Source organism: Candoia aspera, chromosome 15, assembly GCF_035149785.1.
Source record: "Candoia aspera isolate rCanAsp1 chromosome 15, rCanAsp1.hap2, whole genome shotgun sequence".
Taxonomy (NCBI): domain Eukaryota; kingdom Metazoa; phylum Chordata; class Lepidosauria; order Squamata; family Boidae; genus Candoia; species Candoia aspera.
In genome coordinates, this window is record NC_086167.1 from 17,185,323 (window position 1) to 17,211,732 (window position 26,410).

Below are 26,410 nucleotides of genomic sequence, written 5' to 3' on the forward strand. Positions count from 1 at the left end.
CCGAAAGCTGTCTTCGTTCCGGTGTTTCTAGACGGCCCCTCTCCGCCTTAGGATGAGGCTGCAACGTGGACTTCCACCGCCGGATCCCCCTTAGACTTTGGAGGACCCCTGCCGGGGGCATAAGCCTGTCCCCTTTCCCGGCCGGCTGGCCGGGACTTGGGTCACCCTGCCCCGCCCAGGCCGTTTTCCGCACCAGAGGCGAAGCGACCCGCCGGGCCCCGCGCTGCCCGGCCAGGAGGCGGCGGCGGCGAGGCGGGCCGGAGGCGGGGACAGCCGCGGCCCTGTCACGTGGAGCGGATGAAAGGGACGCGGCGGCTGGGCCGGGAGGAGGAGGAGAGCGCCGCCGCCGCCGCCCCGCCGCCGGGAGACGACACGAAGCCGAGGCCGAGGCCGAGGCCGGGCGGGAGCGGGAGTGAGGGGAGGAGGAGCCGCCCGGCGGCGCAGGGAGGGCCGGCTGCGCCCGCGGAGCGATGCGCGATCCCGGCCGGGCGCCCCCCTCGCCACCGCTGCCCGGGGCCGGCGCGGGGGGCCCGCCGGCGCGATGAGGCCGGGCCCGGGGCCGCTGCTGGTGGTGGCGCTGGCGGCGGCGGCGGCGGCGCTGGGCCGGGAGGCGGCCTTCGTGGAGGTGGTGCTTTTCGAGTCCAGCCCCAGCGGCGACTACACCACCTACACCACGGGGCTGCAGGGCCGCTTCTCCCGCGCCGGGGCCACGCTTAGCGCCGAGGGCGAGATCGTGCAGGTGAGCGGCGGCGGCGGCGCAAGATGGCTCCGGGCCTGGCGGGGCGGGGCGGCCTCTGAGCATCTGCAGAGCGCGCGGACGAAGGGCTGGGGGGCCGCGAGGCGCCCGGGGAGGAAGGAACGGCCGCCCCTCGCAGCGTTTTCACATCGACTTCGGGCGTTCCGGGCAGTCCCCGTCGCACGCGGGGTCGGGAGAAGTCGGCTCGTGCGCTGCCGAGGGTCGCCGGACTGCCCGGGAGCAGCGGCCCTGGGTCTGCCCGGAGACGTGGAGCGCACGGCCGGCGCAACTGGAGGGGGACGCGGTGCCGCGATCCTGGAGGGCAGCGCCTCTGCACCTCGCCCTACTGCCTGGCCGGAATCGTGGGGTCCTGCTGCTGCTTTCCGCGGGCGGCCCCTTTTGTGAGCCCTCTTCTGGGGTTCTTGAGGGCCACGGGGATGGGGCAGTGGGCCTGCAAGAGGCCAGGCGTGTCGCGTGGCCTGAGGCTCTGAGGGTAGACTGAGGGTGTTTCCTGCTCTGCAGGGGTAGTCAGCCCTGGCTGGACTTGGGTTTCAGTTCAGGGACTTGAGAGCTGGCTGTGTGTTTGTGGGGTGGGATGCCCTGAACCCCATCCATTCTCACTTGAAAAGGACTCCCATCTCTATGTGCTTGCTTTGTATGTGGGCATTTTTGATGGGCTTGGCCTGGTGGTGGCATTTTTGGGCACAGGAGGGGAGGACTTAACCCACTGTGGTTGTGGATGTCTTTCTCTGCTAAGCCTAATTTCTTACACACCCCTGTCCTGAGACCTTTGGTTTCCTTGCTGCGCTGAAGAGCCCCTCCCCATACCTGGGAACCATTCCAGAGCAAGGTGTCCTGTAGACAGGATGGGGAACAAGGGGCCGCAAGAAGAGCGAGGATGGAATGGTTGAGGATGGAATTGTTGAATCATCATGGTTCCTCAACTGAGGTTCCTGAATGCTGATGGGCAGCAGCATTTGCCCTCAAGTGGTCAGAATTTTCCCTTGGGAATAGAAGAAGCCTGTGTGGGGCTGGGTGCGGTGGTGGGTAAAAATCAGGCTCTTGGGCCCTACTTTGCAGGGAAGCCAAGGGCTTGTAGAGGAAGGATTGGGACAGAAGACACTGCTCGGGGGCCGCCCTGCAAGGGGTGCTCCAGCTTTGAGATCAGAAAGAAGTGCTGCCCAGTGTCCCTGTAGAGCCCAGAGGCTGCCTTGTGAGAGGTAGTTAACTTCTGATAACTTGCACGAAAAGTATGTAATCACCTTATTAAAACTCATCTGCTACCGGTGAACCTTTTTCCTTTCTTTTTTCTTCTTTGCTTCTGGTGAATGCAGCTTCTAGGGGTGCTCAGCCTCTTTCTGTTTCTCTCTCCCTCGGCCTCGATCAGAGGCTCACATGTTGAAGCCGGCAGTGCTAGAGGCTAGTTCCTATCTGTGTGACAGCATTTTTAATTTAACAGGACCAGCTTTGATCTTGCATATTTATAGGCAGCCTCAGATCACTCCAGCTTGTACTTCTTTATACTGTAACTGAAGTTCTTCCTTTCATCTTGAGCCCTTTGTGGATGTGCTGTTTATTTTGGGCACTGTGGAAAATGGAAGCGGAGGCAGGAATGAAAATGAGGCAAGAGGCCTTTTCAGAACTTATCCTTTGCAAGTGTGAACGTGGCCGTGTTTGGATGCAGTGGGGCACAGTGGCAGGAGATGAGCCTCTCTGGGCTTTTGTAACGTGGCTGCCTGACTCTAGTCTGGGATTTTCCAGAATGCCCCTTGTTGTCCCTGCCAGGGGCTGCAGCTTTGGGCTTGGTTACGAAAGGGACTGTGCATTCCCTGTCTGAACCTGCTTTAAACCTGATGTTCCTGACTGCTTGAGCAGAGTCTCTCTGATGCTGCATCAGTTGCACAGGGGAATTGTGGGGCTAAATGGCCCTGTTCTTAGGGGCACAGGGTTGTGGAATGGGCCTATCTCCTTGCTGAGGAGGCCAAGTAGATGGAGGTTTGCCCTTAAAGAGGCATCGATACAAGGAACATGGCTGGCAGCACAGCAGGGAAGCTGCTGGAAGAGAATCCCAGTTAGTCAAGATGCCAGGGAGCACAACTGCTCTGGGGTGGGGTAGGAGAAGTGGCCACATTTCTCAGCATTTTCCTGCTCTGAGAGGCTCAGGGTGGCTTAAATAGGGAAGTAATCTGTTTCCTTTTCCTGATAGCTGTGTGAGGTAGGCCAGATGTTGAGCAAATTTAATTCCAGATTTTCCATGGCTTTCCATCGGCTTGTTGTCATGGACCAGGAGCATTGAAACATGGCTGGGCACATGCTTCACTTTAGCTAAGCCAGAATGTGGTTGGTTTGGCTTTGGCTTAGCGCATTGTCTGAACTCAACCATTGTGGTTTGTAAGCCAGGATTTATGGCTCAGGAAGTAATAGAAACTACCAAATGTGACCTAGACCCTGTAGGGTACGTGTATCTTTCTCCTTCCCACTTTTTAGCTGTGGGTCAGGTATCCTGGTGTCTTCTTTATTCCCTACACGTTTTTGGTCAGTGGGGTGCCAGTGGTACCCACATACAAAGCAGTCTCAAAGCTATGATCATCGCCATCATCTGCAGCATCACAGTAGAATCAGTACAATTCCAAGATCCAAGCAGAGAGCTTTGCAGAGCAGGGGAGTGAAAAAGTCTCCACCCAACTGCTGGGAAGAGGGAAGGTGCCAGCAGGCCTCCCGTGAATGGCGGTTCGGATGCAGGATGCTGCCTCCCATCACCCTCACCCCTGGTTTATTGTCACAATTTCCGTTACTTCTGGTGACAGAGGAACTCAGACAAGCCCTCCAAGGTTGATCTGAATGCTCAGGCTGATTTGCACAAGAGGAGATGGCTTTTCAAATTCTTGTGCAGCTATGTGTAGTGCTACGGTCTTCTGTAAAAACAGTGGCATGAGCTTCACATAGGGTGGCCCATTGGGGCTTGTGCTGATTCAGCAAGTGAGACAGGGTTGAACCTTTCGTTTCTGAAAGGGTGCACTGGTTGTGGTAGAAACTGAAAGAGTGATGTAAGCCCCCCTTTGGGCAGTGCCCAGTAAGAGAGCAAACTGTGTCAGTAGCAGTGAGGAAGACCTGCTGTGGCAGAATCTGTTGTGGGAGTTCCAGAGCACACATTGTGGATGCAATTTTATTTTTACAGCACCTTGTTTGGGATTGTGCCCAAATGCAGGAATTTCCAGCATTCTTAACCTCAAATCTTTGAGGCTGCTGGATGCACTGTTGTTTCACAGATGGGGGCTGGGCAGGACTTGTCAAAATGAAGGTTTTACTTGTGGACAGAATTGGTAGGTCTCTTGAGGAACATAGACAGGCACAGGGGCTCATGTAGCGCATACAGAAGTTTGTACTTTATACCTGAGCCTTACACCACAGCCATGTATGGCAGTCTGATGGACCTGAACATCCTGGGACCACTGAAGGCGTTGCTGCTCCCTTTTGTTGCAAGCAGGGGAGTGAGCAAAGGAGGAGGGGAGAGATACCTCTTTCACAAGGGTGAGGATCTGGCACCGTGCATCAGTGGCCAAAGCTCTGAATTAAGCCAAGCCCTCCGGGCTCAGGTTTGAACAGATTTGCAGTCCTCTGGGGCCAAGTGGTTTTGCCAGCACGATGGGGACAGAAGCATATTCTGGGTTGGGGCCATTTGATCCTTTGACAATTCTGCAGCCATAACAGCACCAACCAGAAGTCTGGTGTCCAAATTATGGGAGGTAATAGTTGTGGAAACAACTGTGCCAAAATTAACACAAGCATTACAATTGTTACTCTTGTAATGTAATATTACTTATTACTTTATTACGTTATTTTATTATCTATAAAATCACCTAGATTTCCTCCAGATTGAGGAGGGGATAAATCACTTTAATAATAACAATGATAACAATTTCTGCTTTGATCAGAACACACCTTGAATTCTGGGCATCTTGCTTTAAGAAGAATTGGACAAGGTGCCCCAAGTTCAGAGAAAGGCTACAAGGAAGAGCAGGGGACTAGAAGTGGTCCTGCGAAGAGAGACTGAAGGAGCTTGCCACGCGTAGCCTTGGAAGAGAAGACTGCGGGGAGATACGTAGCGCACTTCAAATGTCTACAAGAATGCAACGCAGAAGGGGGTTATCCCTGTTCTCCATTGCTCCAGCATGCAGGACAAGGAATTTTTGAGTACAGAGATACTTGCCAAGGGGTGGGAGGGAAGTGGCCTCAGTGGCCCCTCTCAGCTCTTCAGTTCTGTGACCCCTTGTGGAGGGGGAATCCTACGGGGCACTCGCTTGCTTTTTCTCTCTGTCTTCCACTTGACCCAAGTTGGTGTCCTAAAAAGAGGGGAGGAGTTGTGGGGTACCTCTTTGGTCCTGGACTGGAGGGTCTTCTCACCACAGTCACAAGACTGATTGGGGGGGGGGGCTGACAACACACAGGGGCTCTCCTTGCCTGCTGTGCCAGGACCAAATGGGGAAGGGCAGGATTGTGGAGCCCAGAACCTTCCCCAGGCTGACAACACACAGGGGCTCTCCTTGCCTGCTGTGCCAGGACCAAATGGGGAAGGGCAGGACTGTGGGGCCCAGAACCTTCCCCAGTACCAGCCAAGGCAGGCAACACAAGGCTTCCTGGCAACCTGCTGGCAGAGAGAGATCGCTGGCACAGCCGAAGGGCTTGGGCGCAGGATCCAAGGAGTGTTTTTGGAGCTGGGGCTTTCAGTGAAGTTGTAGATTTCTAAGGCGCTCTGAACCTCCAGCCAGCCTGACTATTTATAGGGTTTCTGCAGGAACTGAGGTCTTGCCTTAGTCACCAAGCTGAATTTCTGAAGCAGCACACTGAGCTGTCTGAGCCTGGTGAGAGTGTGGGCAGTCATCTTGGCAGCTTTTCAGCCACATCGAGGGTGGCTTTTTGAGGCCCCCAGCCGCCTTTCCTCTCTTCCTTCTCCCTGGCCGGGGATAGCCAGGGTGGAAGATGCCTGCTTTCCAAGGGTTAACTCCCTGTGCTTTGCAAGCAGCTGGCCTGTTACACTCCTTGCTGGGCTGTACAAAAATACTCCTGCTTTGAAGTGTAGTAAGAAGTGGCTAAGAGGAAAATCTGGACTGAACTGCCTCCTTCCTTCTGGCCTGGCTAACGTGGCAGCAGGACTGGGCCAGAGGCTGAGCCACCCCCTCTCTGCTGTCCAAAAGCACCAGACCTGCCTCACTGATTCCTTTCTCCTCCCCTCCCTCCCTCTCTCCCTCTTGCATTGGGCAGCAGAGCTGAACTGGCAGGGGAGCCCATTGGCAGGAGGGGGCAAGGCTCACCAGTTTTCCTGGGGACTGAGCACCTCCACCAAAGGAGCCCTTGCGGTGGCCTGCTTGCTGATGGGTCCCTCTTCTGATGGATGCAGATGCTGTGGGAAGGGTTTGGCTTCTGCACTGAATGCTGCTTGATGAGGGTCAGACCCAAAGAGTTTGGAGAGGTGGTGGGGTTTCTTGTGGCTGTGAGGAATTCCTGGACATCAGCAATGTCTTGATGTACTTCCTCCTGATCCTTCTACCTTGTTGTCCCAATGCAGATGGGTTCTTTGCCTCACTTGCTAGTGTCCTAACATCTGGCACCAGCTAAGCTTCTCCTGGCTTGGTGCTTCAGCTGCCTCAGGAAAACGTGACTTGGCTCCCTCTTTAACATCCAGACAGTGCTGTTTTTTAGAACAATGGTGGGAAGTTTCCGGTGGACTCAATGTGGCCGCTAGGCCGTTGTTGGCTTCCAGGAGTGACAGTGGCTTGCCATTCTTTGTCATAGAAGAACTGTTTTTGAGGGCCAAGGGATTGCCTGTTAGCTGAGAACCTTGTTAGCCGCTGTTCTCTAAGAACATTCGTCTGAGTAGTGGACATAAGGGAACACATGCTCCCAAGAGAGCTGCTTCAGACCTCAGGAAAAGTATCTTGTTCACTTAGGTAGGGGAGCGGGGCTGTTCCAGCTGTTTGTTTGCAGGAAAATGGGTTTTTAATCAATGCTCCATTTCAATGCTGACTTCCAGTAAAAGATTGATTTGGGAAATGGGGAGAAGAAGTTTGGTTAGATTCAAAAGGTAACCAAAACAAGTAATAGGTGGAAAAGCGAAGTCTGACCATCGGATGCTCTATCCCTTCTCTCGCACGGCTGGCCTCAGGATGCCTGTGGCCCCCATGCTGGGGATGGTTCTTGGATGGGTGAGTGAGAGCAAGCTGATGCTTGAGGTGCTGTGTATTGCTCTATACAGAGGAGAGGCAGATTACTCACTTTCTGAAAGAGAGGATCCCTGATAATACAAAACGTCATTGGCGGATGGAGCAGACGAAGGGCAGTAGGTGGGGTGGGCTAAGGCTTCCCTTAGCCAGCTGTGGAGGAGTGAAGCTTTGCTGCTACAAACTCAGTGCATGTTGGAGAGACTAAAGCCTCTCGCTTCATAATCTTCATTTGCCCTAAGTAGTTGAGATGTTTACTTGTTCTGCTCAGGCATCTCGAGCAAATTTCTACCCTCTTCCACATGCATACGCACTTGCAGCTGTTCTCCTGCTAGAGACTTTCCTGGTCTTTATCCTTCTTCAGTAGCCATCTCTGTGTGGAGATTAGAAGGGGGCCTCCTGGTATTGAACTCATAGTAAGGAGGGATGGGATTTGTATGGCCTTGGGTGTGAGGAAGGAGTGAGAAGTATATTTGGCTGCATATAAAGAGACAGGCAAAAAACCTGCATTGTGCTTAGCTCAAACACTCTCTTGTTTAAACTTCTAGGAATGGAAATATGCCAGTTTAAAGCTCAAAAGCTTTTGTATAAGCAACAATTGCCGTATTAGAAAAGTGGTGCTCATAGTTCAGTCTATAGGTTTTCAGTAGTTTTGCACTGAGTGTATGTATACACACGCACACATGTGCTTACTTTCTTACGATCATTTTTTTTCTGTTCAGTTGTGTCCAATTTTCAGAGACTGCCTGGACAAGTCCCTGCAGTTTTCTAGGCAAGGTTTTTAGAAGGGGGTTGCCATTGCCTGCTTCCCAGGGCTGAGAGAGAGTAACTGGCCCAAGGTCACCCAGCCGGCTTTGTGTCCAAGGCAGGACTAGAACTCCTCGTCTCCCGGTTTATAGCCTGGTACCTTAACCACTAGACCAAGCTGGCTCTTACGATCATTCAGAGCTGTGCAATTCTTTGGGTTTGATCCAGAGGAGGTACTTCAGAATGTGTGGGATTACAAATCATGAATCCAGCATCTCTTGCAGCTCATTAAAGCAGCTCTATTTCCAGGACTGAGTGGCTGCTGTAAGGGTTCTGCTTCAGCTGCACCATCTTGAAAACAACATGGCCGCTTTGGTTCATCGCAAGCAGGTTGCGTTGTCGCCCTGACACATTCCAGAGCACGTTTACTAAACTGGGTCCAAAGCACTACACAGCCTATTATCATTACTGGATACGATAACTCTGAGAAAGAGAGAGAGACTTTACTTTGATTCATTGGATTTCCTAATTTTCAGAGCAGCAGCTTAGTTGTGGGTCGAACTTCCTGGATCTGATTTGTCCAAGAGAACCCCTGTGACCCCTGAGGCATAAAGCACTCGTGGCCTTGAGGCATGGCTGCCTTCCCCGCTCTGCCTTTAGCGTTGCCTGGATGGTCAGCCCCTTGACCCAGTGCTTCTTTCCAGGAGCTGAAGAACAGTTTCCTGCAAGGTGCAGCAGAGCAGGTCAGTTTTGGCTGCAGGCCTGTGTTCCTCTGTACCAGCAGTGCACCAGGCCGTCTGTGGGATTTCTCCAACGTTAGTAGTGCACTCGCATCACCGGTGGTCTCTGCGTCACCCGTGGGCATCTCCAAATAAAGGCTTTTAATAAAGCCCTTCTGATTTATAGATCAGTAGATCTATAAAATTGGTCTAATTTGATTTATAGATCCAGATTCATCTTTACAGACCTGCAGGGGCAATTCAGAGGCAGCAGAGCTCTTGCCTGACTTTAGTGTTCAGGAAGACTGTAAACTTCAGGTGGCCATGCAAATGGATCTGAATCTTATTGGAGGCATTTTGTTGAAGTCTGGAGGCATCTGAGCTGAACAGCAAACAAAGTATCTTGGATTACCACTCACCCCACCCCCCATTGCATCTCTAGGACATGCAGGGAAAGACAACCTTGCAGTTCCCACACACTGGAACTCCGGGCTACAGGTCAGCGTGGCTCAGCAGCAACACGGGAAGTCCTCTCCTTCCTACCCATCTTGGCGGGGGGTGGGGGTGGGGGGTAGAGACACAGCCCTGCTTGGATGTCCTTCACAGGCCTGGAGGTTGTGGCCCAAAGCAGAAAACCAAGGACCTGTTGGCGGGGTAGATGTCTTCTGACAGAAGTTGGGCGATGAGTGTCCAGGCCTGGCGATAAGCTCCTGTCCATGCTTGATAGGTTACACGGGTGCTGCTCCAGTTGAATGGGCAAAGACTCAGTGGGCAGGAATGGGTGCCGCTGCTGGGGTTTAGTGCCCTAAAAGTATCCATAGAGGCAGAGGAGATGTTATCAGCTCTCCTCCCACTTCTTTGCCCTGGAAAGATCAAAGCAGGCCGCCCGCTGTGGCCATGCTGTGACACGGTGAGGCTCTTCGGAATTAGGTAAGGCAGAACTGATACAGAAAGCTCTCACTGATGCAATCACAGCAGCTTGTGAGACTGGTTTCTGGGGTTTGAAAGGGAGAGACAAAGGCATCCTTGTTTGCTTGAGTGGGGGAGCATGTGCTGCAGTGGGACAGAGGGAGTACCTGCCAGGCGGCCAAGTTGCCGGCTGCCTGGGGTGGGTTCCTCCAAGAGGAGGAGGAAGCCGCTTTCCTCCTGTGACCCCTCCCTACTGGCCAGACCTGCAAGGTCTAGGCAGGGTTCTGTCCCAAGTTTACTTCTGGCTTGCTTATGCCAGGAGGCTGGTGTGGAAGTCTCGAGGCGCCAGCAGTCCTGGCCTCTAATGTGAGGCAAAGCATGCCACTAAAAATAAAGGTTTAAACGGCCTGATTTGGAACCTCAGATTAAATTGGTTTCTCATGCATCTTCTTGCTGTGTAGTTGGGCGCCTCTGGCTTCCCCGCGCGTAACCAGAATCTCTCACCTGGCAAACTGCAGAACGGGTGTCTGCTTGGGGAGGGGGGAGCATCGCCACCAGTCTGATGGCATTGGAAAATCAGACAAATTTATTGAATGTAATAGTGACGGTATGAAAAAGGTAAGATTCTTGTGAACCAGCAGTTTCGGCATCAGTCTTGATGGGCTGGTGCTCTGCCTTCTTGCTGAGGTCAGGCTAAGATATTATGTAGGCTTAATAATTCAATTTTATTTTTTGTTAGAACATATTTTGGCAGAATATATAGAAGAAAAGAATAACAAACGTTTGTCATGGCATATCTCCAAGTTGTTTTCTGTGCTAGAGTCAAATTCTGGAATCTGTTAAAAAAAATGTATCTGAACACTGACCAAAGAGAGTCTTTCTGCTGTTCCGAAGCAACTATGACTTTTTCGTTGCCATCGGAGGTTAAAGCCAAGAAGCCCTTTCTCACACGGACCCTTTAGCCTTTCTTTCCTTCCTGGCCTGAGACTCCATCCTCTGTGGCATCAGTTTACAGTGGATTCTGAGGAGCGAGTGCAGGAATGGAGGGGAGTGGTTGGTCAGTGGCCGTTCCTGTGGCTTTCCCATCTTCTGTGGCCTGATCCACAGAGACTTTAAGCCTTTGGGAGCCTTGTAATCATTTTTCCCCTTTCCTTCAAATTATCCCTGAGGCAGAAATTCTTGGGATTGGGCTGAGATGTATCTCCCATCCCAGTTTAGCTTTAGTGGCTGACTGAAATCAAATATGGAAAATATATTAATTTGAGCAGTCTCCTTAGTATTGATGGCTTACTGGAACTCAGATCTAGTTGCCCCATGGTTTCAACCCAAAAAGGCACTTTTTAGATAACATTTTTGAAGAATTTAGAGATCATCATCCAGAGCAGTGGAGATCCGCAAAGTTAAATAAATATGTCAAAATTTCTCAGTTTTAATTTCTAAAGCAGTAAATATTGATAGATATAACTCACATAAACCAAAGTTCTTAGGGGTCCTCAATCATCCAAAATGTTTGAGAACTGCTGATCTAGAGATTAAAACATTTTTGAATTTCTCTCTCTTTATGCCAAGCTACCTGCCAGTTAAATGGACTGAAAGAAAGGGGCCATTCCTTGCAGTTTGGGAATGGGGCCTGTGTTTACAATCTGAATGCCAGGTATGGAGGAATGAACTTAGCAACCAAGGCCTTTGGTCTAATTCAGCAGGATTGCTCCTATGACATCTGCTGTTTGAATGTGAAAAATAGTTTGGGGTACTCAAGAATCATCTCAAAAACATTAATCTTTTACCAAGGAATGAGAAGGAAATTAACTAGAGAACAAAAATTAAGGTTGTCTTCTAGTGCTGCAGAGGCAACAGCCTGGAAGGGATGCTCATCTGATGCAAAGGTATAGATCAGATGAAAGGTAATTTGAATGTTTTGAGGCTTCACACAAAGGCGGCACTAAAGATACCAATCCCGGCCACCAGTCCTGCTGAGAAGGCGCTCCTATTAAATATCACAGTCAGACCCCCTGTGGTTAGCCACCATCAACAAGGCTGTTTAGGATACCAAAGAGGAGTTACAAGGAAGAGGAAAATAAAATGGACTCAAGAGGCGAAGGGGATAGATGTTATTGCTTTGCTTAGGAATGCGGCAGCTCAGGTGTATAAGCAGAAACAGTCTAGCACTATCTTGCCCATTTCTGTAAACAGAATTAATTGGATTCCAAACGAAGCACAGAACGCCAATCCGAGGCTTGGAATCCCTGGCAGCAGGGCTCATCAACAATATGGAAGTTCCCATGGCCACTGCCCAAAGAGATCAGGAGGTCTGCCCCATGCAGTCTGAGAAGGGAGAAAGGAGGTTGCCTCTGGCCCCACTGATTTAAGCATGATGCACAACTCTTCTGCCTGCAACTTTGTCCCAAGGCATATAGTTTGGGATGCACCTTCTCTGTATGCACAGAGGGATATAGTTCAAGACAGGTAAAAAGTCTGCGTGTAGGTTTTGTTGGGGAGAAATGAAACTTTCCTTCAGAGCTAGTTTGTACGGGAGTTTCAAAAGACAGTCTTTGCAACAAACCCCTGAGTAGGAGCATTGGTAATTCTGGTTTGCTTCCTATCAGGGACTTGTTTATCTCAGGGAAGTGGCTTTTTCCATATCATAGATGGGAAGCATTTATGATGCCTGTGCTGCTGTTGAGTTCTGTAAGCAAGTAGACCTCTTACATAAGTTCTTTGATCTTCCATGGGGCAGGGAAAGTGGTGACCTCATGAAGGAAATTTTCACAGAAGCCCGTTGGTCTCTCCTTCTCCTTCCTTAGATGCATCCACTGGGACTCTGCAACAGCAACGATGAAGAAGATTTGTACGAATACGGCTGGGTTGGAGTTGTGAAGCTGGAGCAGCCTGAACTGGAGCCCAAGCCCTGTCTCACTGTTCTGGGCAAGGTAAGGAAGGGACAGTCCCCGGGGGAAGATGGGGTTGGAGGTGTTCCTGCCGGGACACAGTGGGGAAAAAAACCTTGCATGGTGGTTCAGGACTGGCTCCCCAGCAGCATCCTTCTCCATGAAGGCGCTCTTTTTTGACCTTGCAGCTCCTGCGGGGGCCTCCGTTTTGCGCTGGTCACAATGCACCAAGTGTCAGTCTTGTTCCGTAATAGAATCGGTGCATGCTTGCAAGCATTTGGGTGTCCTAGGATTTCCAGGAGTAATAGGAAAATGGCAGAATATCCATTTCCACAGGAGTCAGCGAGTTAGTGTGTTACAGCAATAAGCAATAATTGTGGCTTATTTAATATGCAACATGACACAAAAATAACCTCCTCCTCACCAGAGGAGGGCAAAGTAGTTAGCACGATGGATTTTTGGAAAGGAATCTTGTCTGGCAGCAGGTTAGCCATTGGGTGGTGCGTGTTCTTGTCAGAGTGATGGGAAGATACAACTAGGTGAGTTAGGGATAAGTCATCTGGGCTTTACTAAGGGAGGTCTTTTGAGACATAGCAGCAAACAATGTGTGTGCCAGAGAACCGAGGAAGGAGGGAGAAACAATGTCTTCTTTCCGAAGGCAGGACAGGGTGCCACATTGCTCTACCTGAGGATGGCCTGCAGGACCCTTGTGATGAACGGGGCTGCATGTCAGGGTGACAAGGAATGGATAGGTGGGTGTGATCAAGGCAAGAAGGTACACATACTGTGTTTCTGGAAGCTCACCCTTTTTCATGAGCAATTCACTCCTTAGTGAATCTTAAAACCGAAATTTAGTTTTAACTAACTTATAGAAAATTAGCAGCTGAGGAGCAGGCTAGGGGCCACACACAGACCATTTGGGGCTTTAGTTGGTCCCCAGGCCATTCCGAGGTCTAGTTAATTGTTCAGATGCAAATCTGCTTATACTTCTGGGGGCGCAGTAGCACTATGCTGTTGCAATTCTGTTTGAATTGCGCTTTGAAATGGAGGTCGGGGCAGCGCCTTCCTCCCCTGCTGCGCTTTCTCAGACATCGTTAGGACTTGTTCCTTGACAAGGAGTCCCATGGTACAACATGTGTACGCGATGACATACGTTGCTCCCGTTTGTGTTACCGCTGCTCCCTTGTTGCTGCTGTTAGTGGCTGGGATGTCATTTGATCAGGAGGCAGGCAGGTTAATTCAGAAACATCTGGAGAACAGCCCAAGCAGCAGTTTGAAATGGGTGTGTGAAACAAAGAAGAGAGCGGAGAGGGGAGAATTTGAGAGACATAGCCTAGAAGCAACTTGCGTCCTTCAACTGGGGCTGCAGGAAGGTGGAGCGGAAGAAAGCAGGGGCTTGGGGGCTCCTGGGACTCTCTGGTGCAAGGCAGACCTTGTGACAGCGCGCCTCCTCACCAAAGGAGGAGGACAACGTGTGGTGGAAAGGAAATGTTTCTCCTTGCCTGGTTCTTTCTTGCTTGCCTACCAAGCGATATGAGTCAGGTGGTTCAGGAATGGCAGAGCATTCGCCTGTGTCTTCTGGCGGAGTCAGTGTTATCAGCCGCAGCAGGATGTGCTGCGCTGTTTGTATGTGGAAGCTGATCTCTCAAAGTGGCCTCCGAAGGGTCCTGGTTATGCTGGAGGTGCCAAGTCTCCCCAGGGAGGAGAAGATGGGAGATTAGCTTTGAGGCTTCTCCCCCAGGGAGGAGACAGCCCTGTCATACTGCCTGCTGAAAAGGGCCTTAAGAAAATGGGCGGCTTATCTCTTGCCAGCAAGAGACCACGTTCAAGTTCCTGCTGCTGGCAGTGGGCTTTCACTGGTGAGGGGCTGGCTTGGCGAGGTGAAGGGGGTGTGACCCCCAAAAGGGGGCCTGGTTCCCCAAGGCAGCCTTTGCCCAAGCTGCTGCTCTCTCTGTCTGTCTGCAAAGTGAGGCCCATCTACAGGCCAGAAATTGTTGGCTCTGAGGAGCCTCCCTGAAGGGGTTGACCTGCTGGGAGACGTTCTCCGAGCAACAGCTTGAATCTGAGTTTAATCTGAGTTGTCCTGCTGTGGAATGGCTCTTTGGCAAAGGAAGACCCCTAATTAGAGGTAAAGGATTTCTGTTTTTGTTCTCCTGTAATCCTTACCCTGAGGCCTCTGTATTGCAGCTCTGCCTGTGCTTGTGTGGAAAGAAGTTTCTAGTTGTGCTTCATAATAAGACCTCTTTAGCAGTGAATCAACATGCTAACATCGGATCTGGGTTGCCTCGACCTGTCCTGGGAACTTCAAGAACCGTAAAAGCCAGGGCTTCACCCTAGCAGGATCGGTACCCCTATTCCACTCTGTGGTTGCATCTTTAAAAAGCCCTGTGCTGGGAATAATAATCCAGCTGAGGAATTGGCAAAATGAAAACAGCGGTGGGTGCTGTGCTTAAGATGAAAGGGGAGGCAAGGTGCTGAGCCTGCTCAGCAGCGTAAAGGAGTGTGGGGTGCTGGGCATGAACAGGTCTCTTTGCCTGGCCATCCCAAAAAAGACACCCCCCCACTACCACACGTTTACAGACCATCTCCGTTCCCAAAGCAGAAGCTCTTTGACTTCACATCATTAGGATGGATCAGGAGCTGGCCCACAAAGCGGTTGGGAGAAAGAAAATACATTTAGTTGGGCAGAGTAATTAACAGAATTCCCTTGGAACCAGGTCAGGTGTGTTTGCCTTAAAAAGAGAAAACAGTTCTTTCCCTGAGAGACCTTGAGGAGAGGAGGCACGGCACTGAACAACCAGGCGGGGGCCTTGCCTTGCCTTGCCTCACCCGCCGGCCCCACAGGGGAGGCATTTCCCATCCGATATCCCCCCTGATGTTCAGCTGACCGCTGTGCTTCTGTAAGTTAAGCCACAAATGCAGGCCTGCTCTTGAGCTTCCCCACCCTTGCTAGGTGAGGCTCCGCTTTTCTCTTGATGTAAAAGCTGCCGCCCCAAGATGCTGTGTGCTTGGAAGTCACGCAGTCAATATGGTCAGACCTCAAGGAACTGGGAGCCTGGGGTCGGGCGGGAGCATCCAGGTGCCTCAGGGTTTGCTTCAAGGAAGATCTCTCTGCAGGGCCCTTTGGGGCGGTTGAGTTAGAAGGGAGGACGGCTGAGCCTAACCCTAACCCTAGCCTGCCTTTCAGAGATGTGCTTAGAATGAGGAATTGCTTTGCTGTGAGCCGCCTTGCGGGTTGTTTCTGTAGGAAGACAGAAATATCATGTAAAGGTAGCTGAAAGCCAGATGACGCACCTCAGCCTGCTGGGGAGGTAGCCTTGCTCGCTGTGGTCTGTCTAGGTTTTCTTCATACCCCTTTGTCCGGTGCTGGACAGAGCTTAGAGGACCGAAAGTGGAAAGGCTGCAGCCGGCTGGCCGGCCAGGACGGGCGTCCTAGGCTGTGTAAGTTGCCTCACCTCCTGCCAACTGCCCAAAAAGTCGGAAGCCACGGCCTTGCCTGTCCCACGCCCCCTCCCTGTCTGGGGCTGCTGCTGCTGGTGGGAGGAGGGAGACCTTGATGCAGTGGCAGAGAAGGAGGGGCTTGGTGGCTGGCATTGTCTTGCGTGGGGGGGGGGCTTCTTTCCCTCCTTCCCTCTTGTGGTGGGGCAGGCAGGCACTCAGGCATGCAGCCACCTCCCCGAGCAGTTGTGCCCCCCCTTCTGCAGGTGCTGGGCTGCTGGAGAGGTGCCTGCACCACAAGTTACAAAGGGAAGAGGCAGGGGCCGTGCTCAGGTCTGTGCCTGCTCAGCGTTCCTGGGCTTCAACGCTGCTGCTCCTCTCTGGGCCGGCCTTCTCTTGTGAGGAGGGGGGGGAGTGAGTGAGTGGGTCGGCTGCCGCCTGCTCTGGTATGTTTGTGGCTTGGCCGCTTTGATCTCCTGCCAGGGAAACCTGGAAGGTCAGGCCAAGCTGTAGCTAAGCTCTGGAGAGCGGAGTGCTGGGGAATGCCGGAGTGGAGCCCCGCCTGTCAGGGCTGCTGCCAGTCCTGAACTGCAGCCTGTGGGGTGCGGTGGCGTTGTTTCCTGAGCTGGGCACTAAGAAAACAAAAACACGTACGCTGCCCCCTTGGGGGGCGGGAACGGAGAAAGCCGAGAAGCCGTTGGAACTGGAGGGGCCTTGCCTGCCGCAGGGAAAGGGGGACAGGACTTCCCCTCTCCCCCCTCTTGTGACTGCAGCACCCAGTAGGTTAGCACCCCTTACCCCGGGTGGGCTGCTGAAAGAAAGGGCCACTTCAAGACGCTGGGTGGCCCTCAGAGGGTGGTGGCTGAGGGCTGGGCACCCATCCCTCTCTCCTGCATCAGCGGCAGCGGGCCGTGAGACCTACTCTGCAGAACATAGTTGGAGGCTCCTTAAGGAATGGAGGAGGGGGGGCTAGGATCTGCCTCAGGACCCAGGTTGAAGAGGGGGCAGAGGCTGAAGGCCCTTTTGGCCCCCAAGTGATGTGCCAGGCCCCACCCTCTGCCACATTTGGCCCTGGAGCTTGGCCCTGCGCTTGAGCTCTCTCCTGGTCAGGAGAAGACAGTTCTTCTTTTCCTGGGGGGCTCGCAGCATCATCACCCCATCCTAAATCACCAGAATAGTAAAAGAACCAAGGAAGGCTCCCTTGGCTCAAGGTTGCCCACTTGTGGCCATAAGCAGTAGCAGGCAGAGAACATTTCCTCTGATGCCTTGGGCGAGAGGCAGGGAATGTCAGGGATACTGATGGATTATGTGCCATTTTGGGGGGTGGGGAGGAATATAGGGAGTCTATGCTTTGATATGGCTCCCTTCCCAGTGGCTCCTTTTCTCTTCTCCCCTCCAGCCCTTCGTGGCACCTGCCGCTGGTTGGTGTCCTAGACAGGAAGTAGACCAAGAGGGAACTGAGGCAGGGAGCTGTTCTTAGGCCCTCTCCCCCTCTTCTTTGTAGGCCAAGCGGGCAATTCAAAGAGGAGCCACAGCTGTCATTTTTGATGTTTCTGAAAATCCAGATGCCATTGATCAGGTATGCAGTTTGTGAGCTCTCCCTTTGTATGTAAGTGTGTGTCAGTATATATTGATGTTACAGTATTTATAGCAGTGGGGTGCAGGAAAATCAAGACTTTAAACATCAGCTGCAATAATGAAAAATATTCCGTAAAGACTCTCACATATCGTAGGCACCATTCGGGTAAAGAAGCCTAAATACCGAGGGCCTGCTTTGGCCTGTAGAGTAGAAGCAGGGCTCCATAAAATGGAAGCCTGCTGTCTGGCCCACCCCCACGAACTGTGCAAGGAGAGGGACCTGCAGCCAGCCTTCTCTGCAGGGTTGGACAGACAGGCAAGTCTGATCAGGGCAAGTGTGCCCAAGGTTTCCTGCTGCTGGGCTGTAAAGAGCACTGGAGCAGTTTCAAAATGGGTATTGTTCTCACCTGGTGGCATTGACCTCTCAGGAGCTCTCAGCTGTTGCATTTTGTACCCGTCGCAGCTCTGGAATCTCCAAAGGCAGTGCCGGGTAGTCCCAAAGGCTGTACTTTCTTAATTATTGAAGCAGATTGGGAGAGGATGAGGATGGGGATGGGGTGGGGGTGGAGGGCATGTCTCCTTTGGGTTCCTGCCCAGCAGAGAGGCAGCGGAGGAAAATTGGCATTCACCTCGTCTCCTTTTTTGCAGTTGAACCAGGGCTTGGAAGACCCACTGAAACGACCAGTTGTTTATGTGAAGGGGGCAGATGCAGTCAAGCTGATGAACATTGTTAACAAGCAGAAAGTGGCACGGGCCAGAATCCAGCACCGTCCACCACCAGTAAGTCCTCGGGGCAATGCAGGTCCAGTCAAGTGACAAGACTGCCTCCCGGTTTAAGTTTCTGCAGCCAGGCTGTGGTCATTGCCCCTCTTTTTTGCAGGGAGGGTTCTGATAGGTCATTTGCTGACCCTTAGCTGTCAGTTCTAGTCCATCTGACTGGCTCTGAGGTGTCACTGGACTTTCTGGCTGCTGGGCCAATGGGACCATTCTTTAAAGAGTATTTTCTGCCTGAGGTCTATTAAGGCACTAGTCAGGTTGTGAAAAGCACAAGAAGATCCAGACAATGATCGACAACAGCTCACTGTGGCAAAGGGAAGGGTTAGTATAAGCCAGGCAGGAAAGTGTCTTGATTCCCAAGGGAGGCTGTGGCTAGCTGTGATCACTCTAAAGCCAGCAGAAGTAGAAGAAGGAGGTGTAAATTTTTCCAGATTTTTGTGGGTATTCAGAAAGGTTGTCAACCAAACTGCCTGCTCAGTCTTTGATGGGGAAAAGAGCAGCTAAAACGGAGGAGGATGAACTACATACAGAGATGTGTTTTCAAATGTGCTGGCTGCTTCTTGTCTCCAGGTGGAGAATGGGTGCCCTCCTTGCCAAGACAGGCAGTCCGGAAGGAAACGGTGATGGTTGGGGTAGGATGGATGCTAAAATTCCATTTCTGGTGCATTGCAAAAATCTCTTCCCAGAGGAGGAACTCAGCAAGTTAGAAACAAGAGTTTGCCACGTGGGAAGATTTTGGAACACATAGTTCCCTTTCAGAACTAACATCTATTTGGCTTGGCATTAGATAGGTTATTGGCACCAACTCCAAGGAAGCACGTGCTCTGGTATAGGGCTGCAGTCCTGGGTAGGTGCGCCTAAGTCGCTTTTCTGCTCATGACTGATAAAGCCAGAGACTAAGTTACCTGTAGCATTTTTGTACTTGTAGTGGGAAGCGTTGTGCGTACGGGGAACCCAGGTTTGTTATGACTGATTTTTAGCCAATGTGCTGAGTGACCTCTGGGTATGAGATGTTTCTAACCCTTGTCACAGCCTACCAATTCAAACATCTAAGAGGTTTTGTAATACACTGCAGGAAATCTAAACTGCCTCTTTCTATCTCCTGCTTCCTCCATCCCCTTGCTTCCAAAGCAACCTACCGAATACTTCGACATGGGGATTTTCTTGGCCTTTTTTGTGGTGGTCTCTCTGGTTTGCCTCGTTCTTCTAATCAAGATCAAACTGAAGCAGCGTCGCAGCCAGGTAAGAGTTAGACCCATTCACTGGGGCTGCCAGAAAAGAGAAATGTTGTCCTTGGGACAGAGCAGAACCTGCTGCATCAGCCTCCCTTTCTCAGGGCCAGATCTCTACTTTGCTTCTGCTTTGGAAGGCCACGATTCTTTCTGCTGCAGTCGTCTTAGCAGCAGAGGCACATGCCTGGAATTGTCGTTGAATACACTGGTGAAACACTTGACCCCTAGCAAATTGCTGTTGCGTGATATGGGCCAACTCGTAGTCTGGATTAGGGGTTTTGCTCCCGAACTTCAGTCTGTCTTCTCTTCTGTTGCAGAGTTCCATGAACAGGCTCGCTCTGCAGGCCCTGGAAAAGATGGAGACTCGGAAGTTCAGATCCAAGCTGAAAGGGCCCTGCGAAGGCAGCTGTGGTGCTCTGGACACGCTCAGCAGTGGGTCCACCTCGGACTGTGCCATTTGCCTGGAGAAGTACATGGATGGGGAGGTGAGGGACTGGAGGAAGCCCTTCTCCTGGTGTGCAGCTGGTCAGTACGAATCAGGGCTCGTTGTACATTTCGGAACGGCTTTGGGAAGAACATCCAGGGCGGGGTGGCTGGCCTCCTGGCTCCATCGGGGGACTCCCTGTGAAGGACAGCGATCATCGGCGTTGCCCCAGGAGGAGCTGCCTGGGCCTCTTCGTGTGGGTATAAGGAGAGGCGCTGCCTGTTCTGCCCAGCCTGGCTTTGGGCTGTCCTTGGGCACCTTCCGCTTACCTGGGCAAGAGAAGCAGCATGTGTTCTGGGCAGCACCGCCTTGGCAAGCTCAAAGCGAGTGGTGTGAAGGAACTGGGAAGGGGATCCGGGGGCCTGGGAGAGCCTTTCAGCTGGATTGTTGCTTCTGCAGGAGCTCCGCGTGATTCCCTGCACACATCGGTTCCACAGGAAGTGCGTGGATCCTTGGCTCCTGCAGCATCACACCTGCCCCCACTGCCGCCACAACATTATTGGTGAGTTGCTGGAGCCTGTCCCGCCACTGTGTCCCTGAAGAGAAGGAAGACTTTTCATAACTGCACGTCCTCCCACTGTTAGATAAGTAGTGGTGGATGGGCTCACAGCTGACAGTCAGGCAGCGTTCTCCCCTGCGGAATTGGGGCTGGCTCCTCTCCAGCTTCAGCTGAACACTGACCTCCTCTTTTATGCACAGAGCAAAAGAAGGGAAATCCCAGTCTGGTGTGCGAGGAGATGGCTAACCAGTTACACGGCCGGCAGCAGCAGCGCGTGATCCTGCCCGTCCACTTCCCTGCCCGCGCACACAGAGGTGGTCAAGTTACTGCCTACCCCACACGCACCAGCATGGATCCCCATGGGAATCCCGTCACTGTCTTGACGGTTGATCGGCATGGAGAGACCCCAGCCTTCTTCCAAAGCTACCCGCCCATCCTCCATCTGGAGTCCCACCCAGGTGCAGCAGAGCATCAGCCCTGTCCAATGCCTCACCCTTTCCAGAGGCCGAGGTTCGGCGGCGACCCCTTCTCCAGACCACCTTGCTTCTCCCAGTACGAGACCGTGTTTCAGCACTACTACTTCCAAGGCCTGAGCTACCCTGAGGAACAGAGTGGACAGTTCCCCTTGAACGTGGCTGCCAAGGGCCCTTCCCGTGCCTTCCAGCCTCTCGGTGGCCACAGGCTCTTCCCCCCTGTGGCCCACATCGCCCCTTCTTCTCAGCCGGAGAGTGGCAGTGCTTCCAGCTTCAGCTGTTACCACGGCCACCGCTCTGTCTGCAGCGGCTATCTGGCGGATTGCCCCGGCAGCGACAGCAGCAGCAGTGGTGGCAGCCGCTCTGCCCAGTGCCACTGCTCCTCCAGCGACTCGATGGTGGACTGCACGGAGGTCAGCAACCAGGGGATCTATGGGAGCTGTTCCACCTTCCGCAGCTCGCTGAGCAGTGACTACGACCCCTACATCTACCGCAGCAAAAGCCCCTCCCATGGAGGCGAAAAGAGCAGGGCCCTTTGTGGGGAGGTGACGCTTCCAGAAGCCTCCTCTGCACTGCACCCAGGGGCAGGCAAGAGCCAGTCTGGGCCCGTCACTGCAGCAGGGGACCAGCTGTCTGACTGCAGCCTTGAAATGAATTACAGCAGCAGCAGCAGCAGCAGCAGCAGCCGCTCTTCGCTGGAGCAGAAGGAACTTGCCCACACTCTCTCTGAGCGAGGAGGCTCAGGAGTGCTTCCTGAGGGCGTTGGAGAAAGTGGTCGGACCGTTAGGGAGCCTTGTGAGCGATCATGTGCCTGCTGCTTGGAAGCACAAGGGGCCCCACGGGAATTGCTGGGTAGGGCAGCCAGGGGTGGCAGCACGCTGCTTCAGGGAATGCCTCTTTGGTCAGGGTGCGGCTCTGTGTGGGAGCCCCAGACAGGGAGAAGTCAGGGTCTGGTCAGTGTTAGGACACAGGGGGTCCCACGTGAGGCCTTGCCCTGCTGCTTCTATGAAGAGAAGCGGGTGGCCGGCAGTAGCCCCATCCGGCCAGGCCATTATACGGAAGACTGTGCAGTGAATGTTCGGTATGTGTGTGCGGAGGACCCTTTGCCAGGCTGCTATCCAGGCCTATGCGATGCAGGCCAGTGCATTGCCATTATTCCCGAGGACCGGGACTCTGAGCTGGCGCTCCCGGTAGATTGCTACAGTGTCAGCAGCCCTTGGGAGGGGCCACATGGAACAGCAGCCCCTAGCGAGGCCCGGGGGACTCCCATGAAGGTGTTTGGCGAGTCACGAGAGATACGGCAAGAAGGGTGCCTGCCCATTGTGGGTTTCCCACAGGAGGAGTCCCGTGGGCTCTTTTCCAGCCCTCTGCAAAGTTGCTTGGAGGCAGTGGCCACTGGAGAAGGCCCCCAGGCTTTGGGTAAGTCAGCAGCACCATCTTGGCTGGAGGCGGGGTGGGTGAGGCGGGGAGGAAAGGCAGGCTCCTTCATCCGGCCAAGCCCAGGCCATGTTGGCTGCTGGCGAAATGCCTCTGGAGTGCTGTAGGGAGGCTGGCCAGAGCTTGTTTTGTCCAAGTTTGGGATCCTTTGAGCCTCAGAGCAGTATCGGTGGCAGCGGGAATGGCCTTGAGAGCAGTCGCTTGCATCCAGTGCTGCATTGGCATGAGATCTCGGCCCCTGACCTGAAGGGGCTCAGATGTGGGACTCTTGGCCAAGACTCAGGAACAGTTTCATTTTTTCAGGCTGCTGTTCCCCAGGGCGGTGTCAGGTTGGGGATTAATAAGAAGAGGACGGTCTTGATGCGGCTGGACTTTAAAGCCCTCTTTTGCTTGCATTGACACGAGACAGGAGTAATCCAGAGAAGCTCTGGCTGTGTGCTGCTGCCTGAGGCACAGAGGATCTTTGGCGAACCACAGTGTCATCCACTGCTGCTGCCGCTGCCTGAGGACAAGAGGCCAGTTATGTAGCTGGGTCATGCAGTGCACCATCCTCCTGTGCCAGGGGATCCAGACTGCCTTAGAAAAGAAACGGCACTTTGAAAGAAATGGAGTCCAAGGGGTGGAGGCTGCCTGTCCCTTTGTGCAAAAATGCAAGCCCTCTTCCTCAGCCTGACTGCGATGGGTGGAAATAGGCCTGGACAGAGGCCCAATTCCAACAGTGCCTTCTGCCTGCTCCTGGTGCTGCTGTTGCCGTGGGCTTTGCCTGAGCCCTGCACTGGCCTTCCTGCTCTGGGTTGAGGCCTTAGGTTGGGGATCCCTCCCTGTTGCTCCTGGGGTTCAAGTGTGTTGTCGCTTCCTTCCCATGGTTAATAGTTTCCTATGGAAACATTCCTTCTGGCTGCTGCAGCCACAGCTGTGTGGTTCCCCAAGGCACGCCCCCCGTGCGGCTGAGACCGTGACAGTTGCCGTGTGTTGGCGTCTGCAGATGCTATTCCTGTTCTTCTCTGTGCCTAATTGGAGATTTGGGCTGAGGGCTTTTTTGTTTAAAACATAGAAGGTGCCTAGATTCCCCCCCCCCCCCCGGGTTTAATTTGTTAATGTGTTGGGATGAGCAGAGGTACTGAACTTTTCATTTTCTGCCCAGTTTATGGAAAAAAGGGGGAAGATTTTATAATGAAAAGACCCAAGAGTCATACCATACCTGTTAACAATTTCATAATTATGAGTTTATTGTAGTAGACTGATGTGATGAAATTCCTTTCTGAGCTTCAGTACTTCTCATTCTAACTGTGTGTGTTTGTGCCCATGTCAATATTGCATGTTTTCCCTTCAGCAGCCCTAACTTTGTGGCTTCTGATCACGTGGAGGCAACATTTCTGGGGCTCGGAAGAGTATGTAGCCCTCAAGCAGGAAGCCCTCTCCTCCCATCCTTTATTAAGACCTCTCTTACTACTGCAGAACTCTTTCTCCTTATTGCCACTACATAAAATATATTTTACTTCTGTTGCTGTCTTCCTTCCTTGTTATTTAATTCAGTTGGTGGACAGTGTAGTAAGGGTTTCTTTCGTGACAGTAGTTTCCATCTGTTGCACTTCCCTCATTTGTGTTTTCTGAGACATTTTTCTGAATCTTCTGCCTGGTTTAAGTTTTCTCCAACACGTCCAACATAAATAGCGGTTCCATTTATATACATCCCTGGATATGGGCATGTAGTATCTTCCAGCAGGTGGCGTCACCCCCCCCCCCCCCGCAACACCTCCAGAAGCATGATCCTAGGCACCAAACATCCAGATTCTCAAGACCCATCCAGTTGCCTAGTCACCATATCAGCCTTGGCTAACCCTAACCCTAACCCTAACCCTCATGGAACAGCTGTTCTGGAGGTTTTGCTTCTCAGATGTGTCTCAGTCCACCTTAGCTAGAGAATTGAGTGTTTTAACTCGCACTGCGGAACTCACTCAGACCCCTGCATCTCATGAATTTGTTGTAAGTTCGCATTCCTCCTGCAGTTCCTGCCTAGATTTGCGACCTGTTGGGGGTGATCCTAGATGCCAACCAGCTGTCCTCTGATACAGCTGGTACCGCTCAATCCTGATGGCTCAATTTACCTGCCCCCTCCCCCACTCAAGTTCAGCAGCCAGCACTTGCTGCACTGCTGGCCTTGCTACTTTAGTGCCTTCTCCCCACCTTTGGTCCTGGCACATATGGTTTGGTGGTGCCTGGTCTTTGGGTGAGCAGCTTTTGCACGGTTGCAAGCTATAGCTGGCTTCCTGGACCCACTGCAGGTGATATCCCTGGAAGGGAAGCAGCCTCTTTTGTCGGGGGTAGAGGCTCAGAGTGGAAATGGAAAGGGGAGGCGAAGTCTCCCGATTTCCATGTTTTAGGTTTTGGGGGTTGAAGAGTGGAAATAAGAGCAAGTTTCCCACCAGAAGTTTCCACTCCCCATTTCTCCCCTCATTTTTCATTTCTGATAAAAAAAAATGCATTGCTGAAAATTGGCCATTTTGCAACTTAAATGTTGGGTGCACAGTCTTGTGGTGCTGAGATCCTATATGTGGGCTGCAGGCTGATTTGCTTGCTAGGATTGATGCCTGGCATATACACCGTGGATGCTTTTAACACCAGCATTTTCTAGTGCTTGTAGTTGACTTACATGTACTCTTATCAGACACCTGGCACACAGCACAGGAGCTGTGTTTCTTTTCTTGGGCCTGTATGGTTGATTCTGTCCAGACCGAAGCTAGATAAAAGTGGCTGTTTGAGCTCCCGAGTTCGAACTCCCTGCTCAGTGCAGGGATCCAAATTAAGCATCCCAGACAGATGGCTGTCTAGTCTTTGCTGGACACATTCAGTTGTAGGGGACTCCTCCACCCCGTCACCAGGTGGTTGATTTCACAATCAAATTGTTTTTGCGATTAGGTTTTTTTAACAGTCCCTCAAATCAACTTTCCTGTAACTTTAGTCTATTTTATGTCCAGCACTCTGGGATGAGAGATAAATGTTTGTGATCTTTTTCTGTGTGATCCTGTTCTACAGCACTCTGGGATGAGAGATAAATGTTTGTGATCTTTTTCTGTGTGATCCTGTTCTAATTTTTTGAAGAGTGGATCTTTTCTAAAGGCCAAGCATACCCAGCTCCTTCAACCTCTTTTCATAAGACTTAGTTTGCTAGTTTCTTGTCAGTCAGACTGCAAAAAAGGGGGGAAGCTGTGGGGAAGAAATAGAAGCAACTATCTGCTGCTCTGTGCTGCAGGCTAACCTCTTTTCCCCAGTGGTTCAGAGCGGTTGGGGAAAAAATCTACCCCAGTCATTGAGGCAGGGCAGCAGCACAGGCCTCCCCATTTCGCATGTGCTGCCTCTCTTCCCAAGCTTCCAAAATCTTTGCAATGCAGGTCCTGTATGCAGTGTGACAGCACAGATTACACTCAAAGGACTACAGCGTAGCTGCTGAGCCGCTGGTTGGTAAGCATCACTGAAAGCGAGAATATAGAAGCAAGCTACTGGTGGATGTTGGAGCCTTCTAAGCTCATTGTCCCTCGACCTGTGAAATCCAACTTGACCTCTCTTTAACCCCCCCCACACTTTTTGTGTGTGTCTTCATTATCTTTCTACCTTTTGTAGAGAAAGTAGTTTCTTGTTGCCTATTTGGAATCTCTTCATAACAAAAGTTTTATAATGGTCAGTACAATAGATGTTTTTATTCTAAAAGTCCTTTTTATCAAAATAATTATTGCCACTATGATGGGCTCATAAGGCACTATTTTCAAATAAACTTTTTTTTTAAGAAAATGAGATTTCTGTAGCACTTAAACTGTTTTGTATAAAAATTTACTGTAAAGATTTGTAAGATGGTTAAAGGGCTCTTCCTCCATTACCAGTTGTAATGTTTTTAATGGTAGAAAACAACTTGTTTCTATTCTGTATGTATAGCAGCACATTTCATTTATGGAAAGATGTTCTCAGAATATTTATTTACTAATATATTTATCATAAGCCATGTCTTATTTGAGCGTGTACTGTTTAAAATGAATGAATGAATGAATAAAATAATTGGGAATCGTTAACAGGAAGCAATGTAAATGCACACAGATTTTGCAATGTTTGCTGACCAAAAAGTGATTTTAAATCAAGTTGTAGCCCTCTGCAGTTTTGTAACAAAATGTACAAATCTCTGTTTAGAAACAAAATCTTTTAAAAAGTCGACTGTCTAGTTTGATGTCCTTTCCTGAACACTGGTGGGGTGAAGCAGCCCATCCGCTGCACTGCCCGGCAAGA

General features: G+C 51.8%; 1 protein-coding gene across 3 annotated transcripts; it reads left to right on the forward strand.

The window, feature by feature from the left end:
• The first annotated feature begins 429 nt into the window (after positions 1–429).
• ZNRF3 (zinc and ring finger 3) lies at positions 430–26,186 on the forward strand. Of its 3 annotated transcripts, XM_063315318.1 has the most exons (9): positions 434–739; positions 12,134–12,259; positions 17,160–17,234; positions 17,882–18,013; positions 19,142–19,252; positions 19,560–19,727; positions 20,126–20,228; positions 20,426–22,117; positions 22,439–26,186. In XM_063315318.1, the coding sequence occupies exons 1-9, from the start codon at positions 542–544 to the stop codon at positions 22,474–22,476; spliced, it is 2,643 nt and encodes an 880-aa protein (XP_063171388.1). In that variant the 5' UTR covers positions 434–541; the 3' UTR covers positions 22,477–26,186. The 3 variants fall into 3 exon arrangements, with proteins under 3 accessions (XP_063171387.1, XP_063171386.1, XP_063171388.1); XM_063315316.1 differs by having other exon boundaries at positions 433–739; positions 20,426–26,186; XM_063315317.1 differs by lacking the exon at positions 17,160–17,234 and having other exon boundaries at positions 430–739; positions 20,426–26,186.
• Positions 26,187–26,410: the final 224 nt, after the last annotated feature.

Coding starts and splice junctions, on each gene's coding strand:
- ZNRF3 (XM_063315316.1), top strand. CDS start 542: ATGAGGCCGGGCCCGGGGCCGCTGCTGGTGGTGGCGCTGGCGGCGGCG. Junction 17,235..17,881: donor ATCCAGATGCCATTGATCAG/GTATGCAGTTTG, acceptor CCTTTTTTGCAG/TTGAACCAGGGCTTGGAAGA. Junction 18,014..19,141: donor TCCAGCACCGTCCACCACCA/GTAAGTCCTCGG, acceptor TTGCTTCCAAAG/CAACCTACCGAATACTTCGA.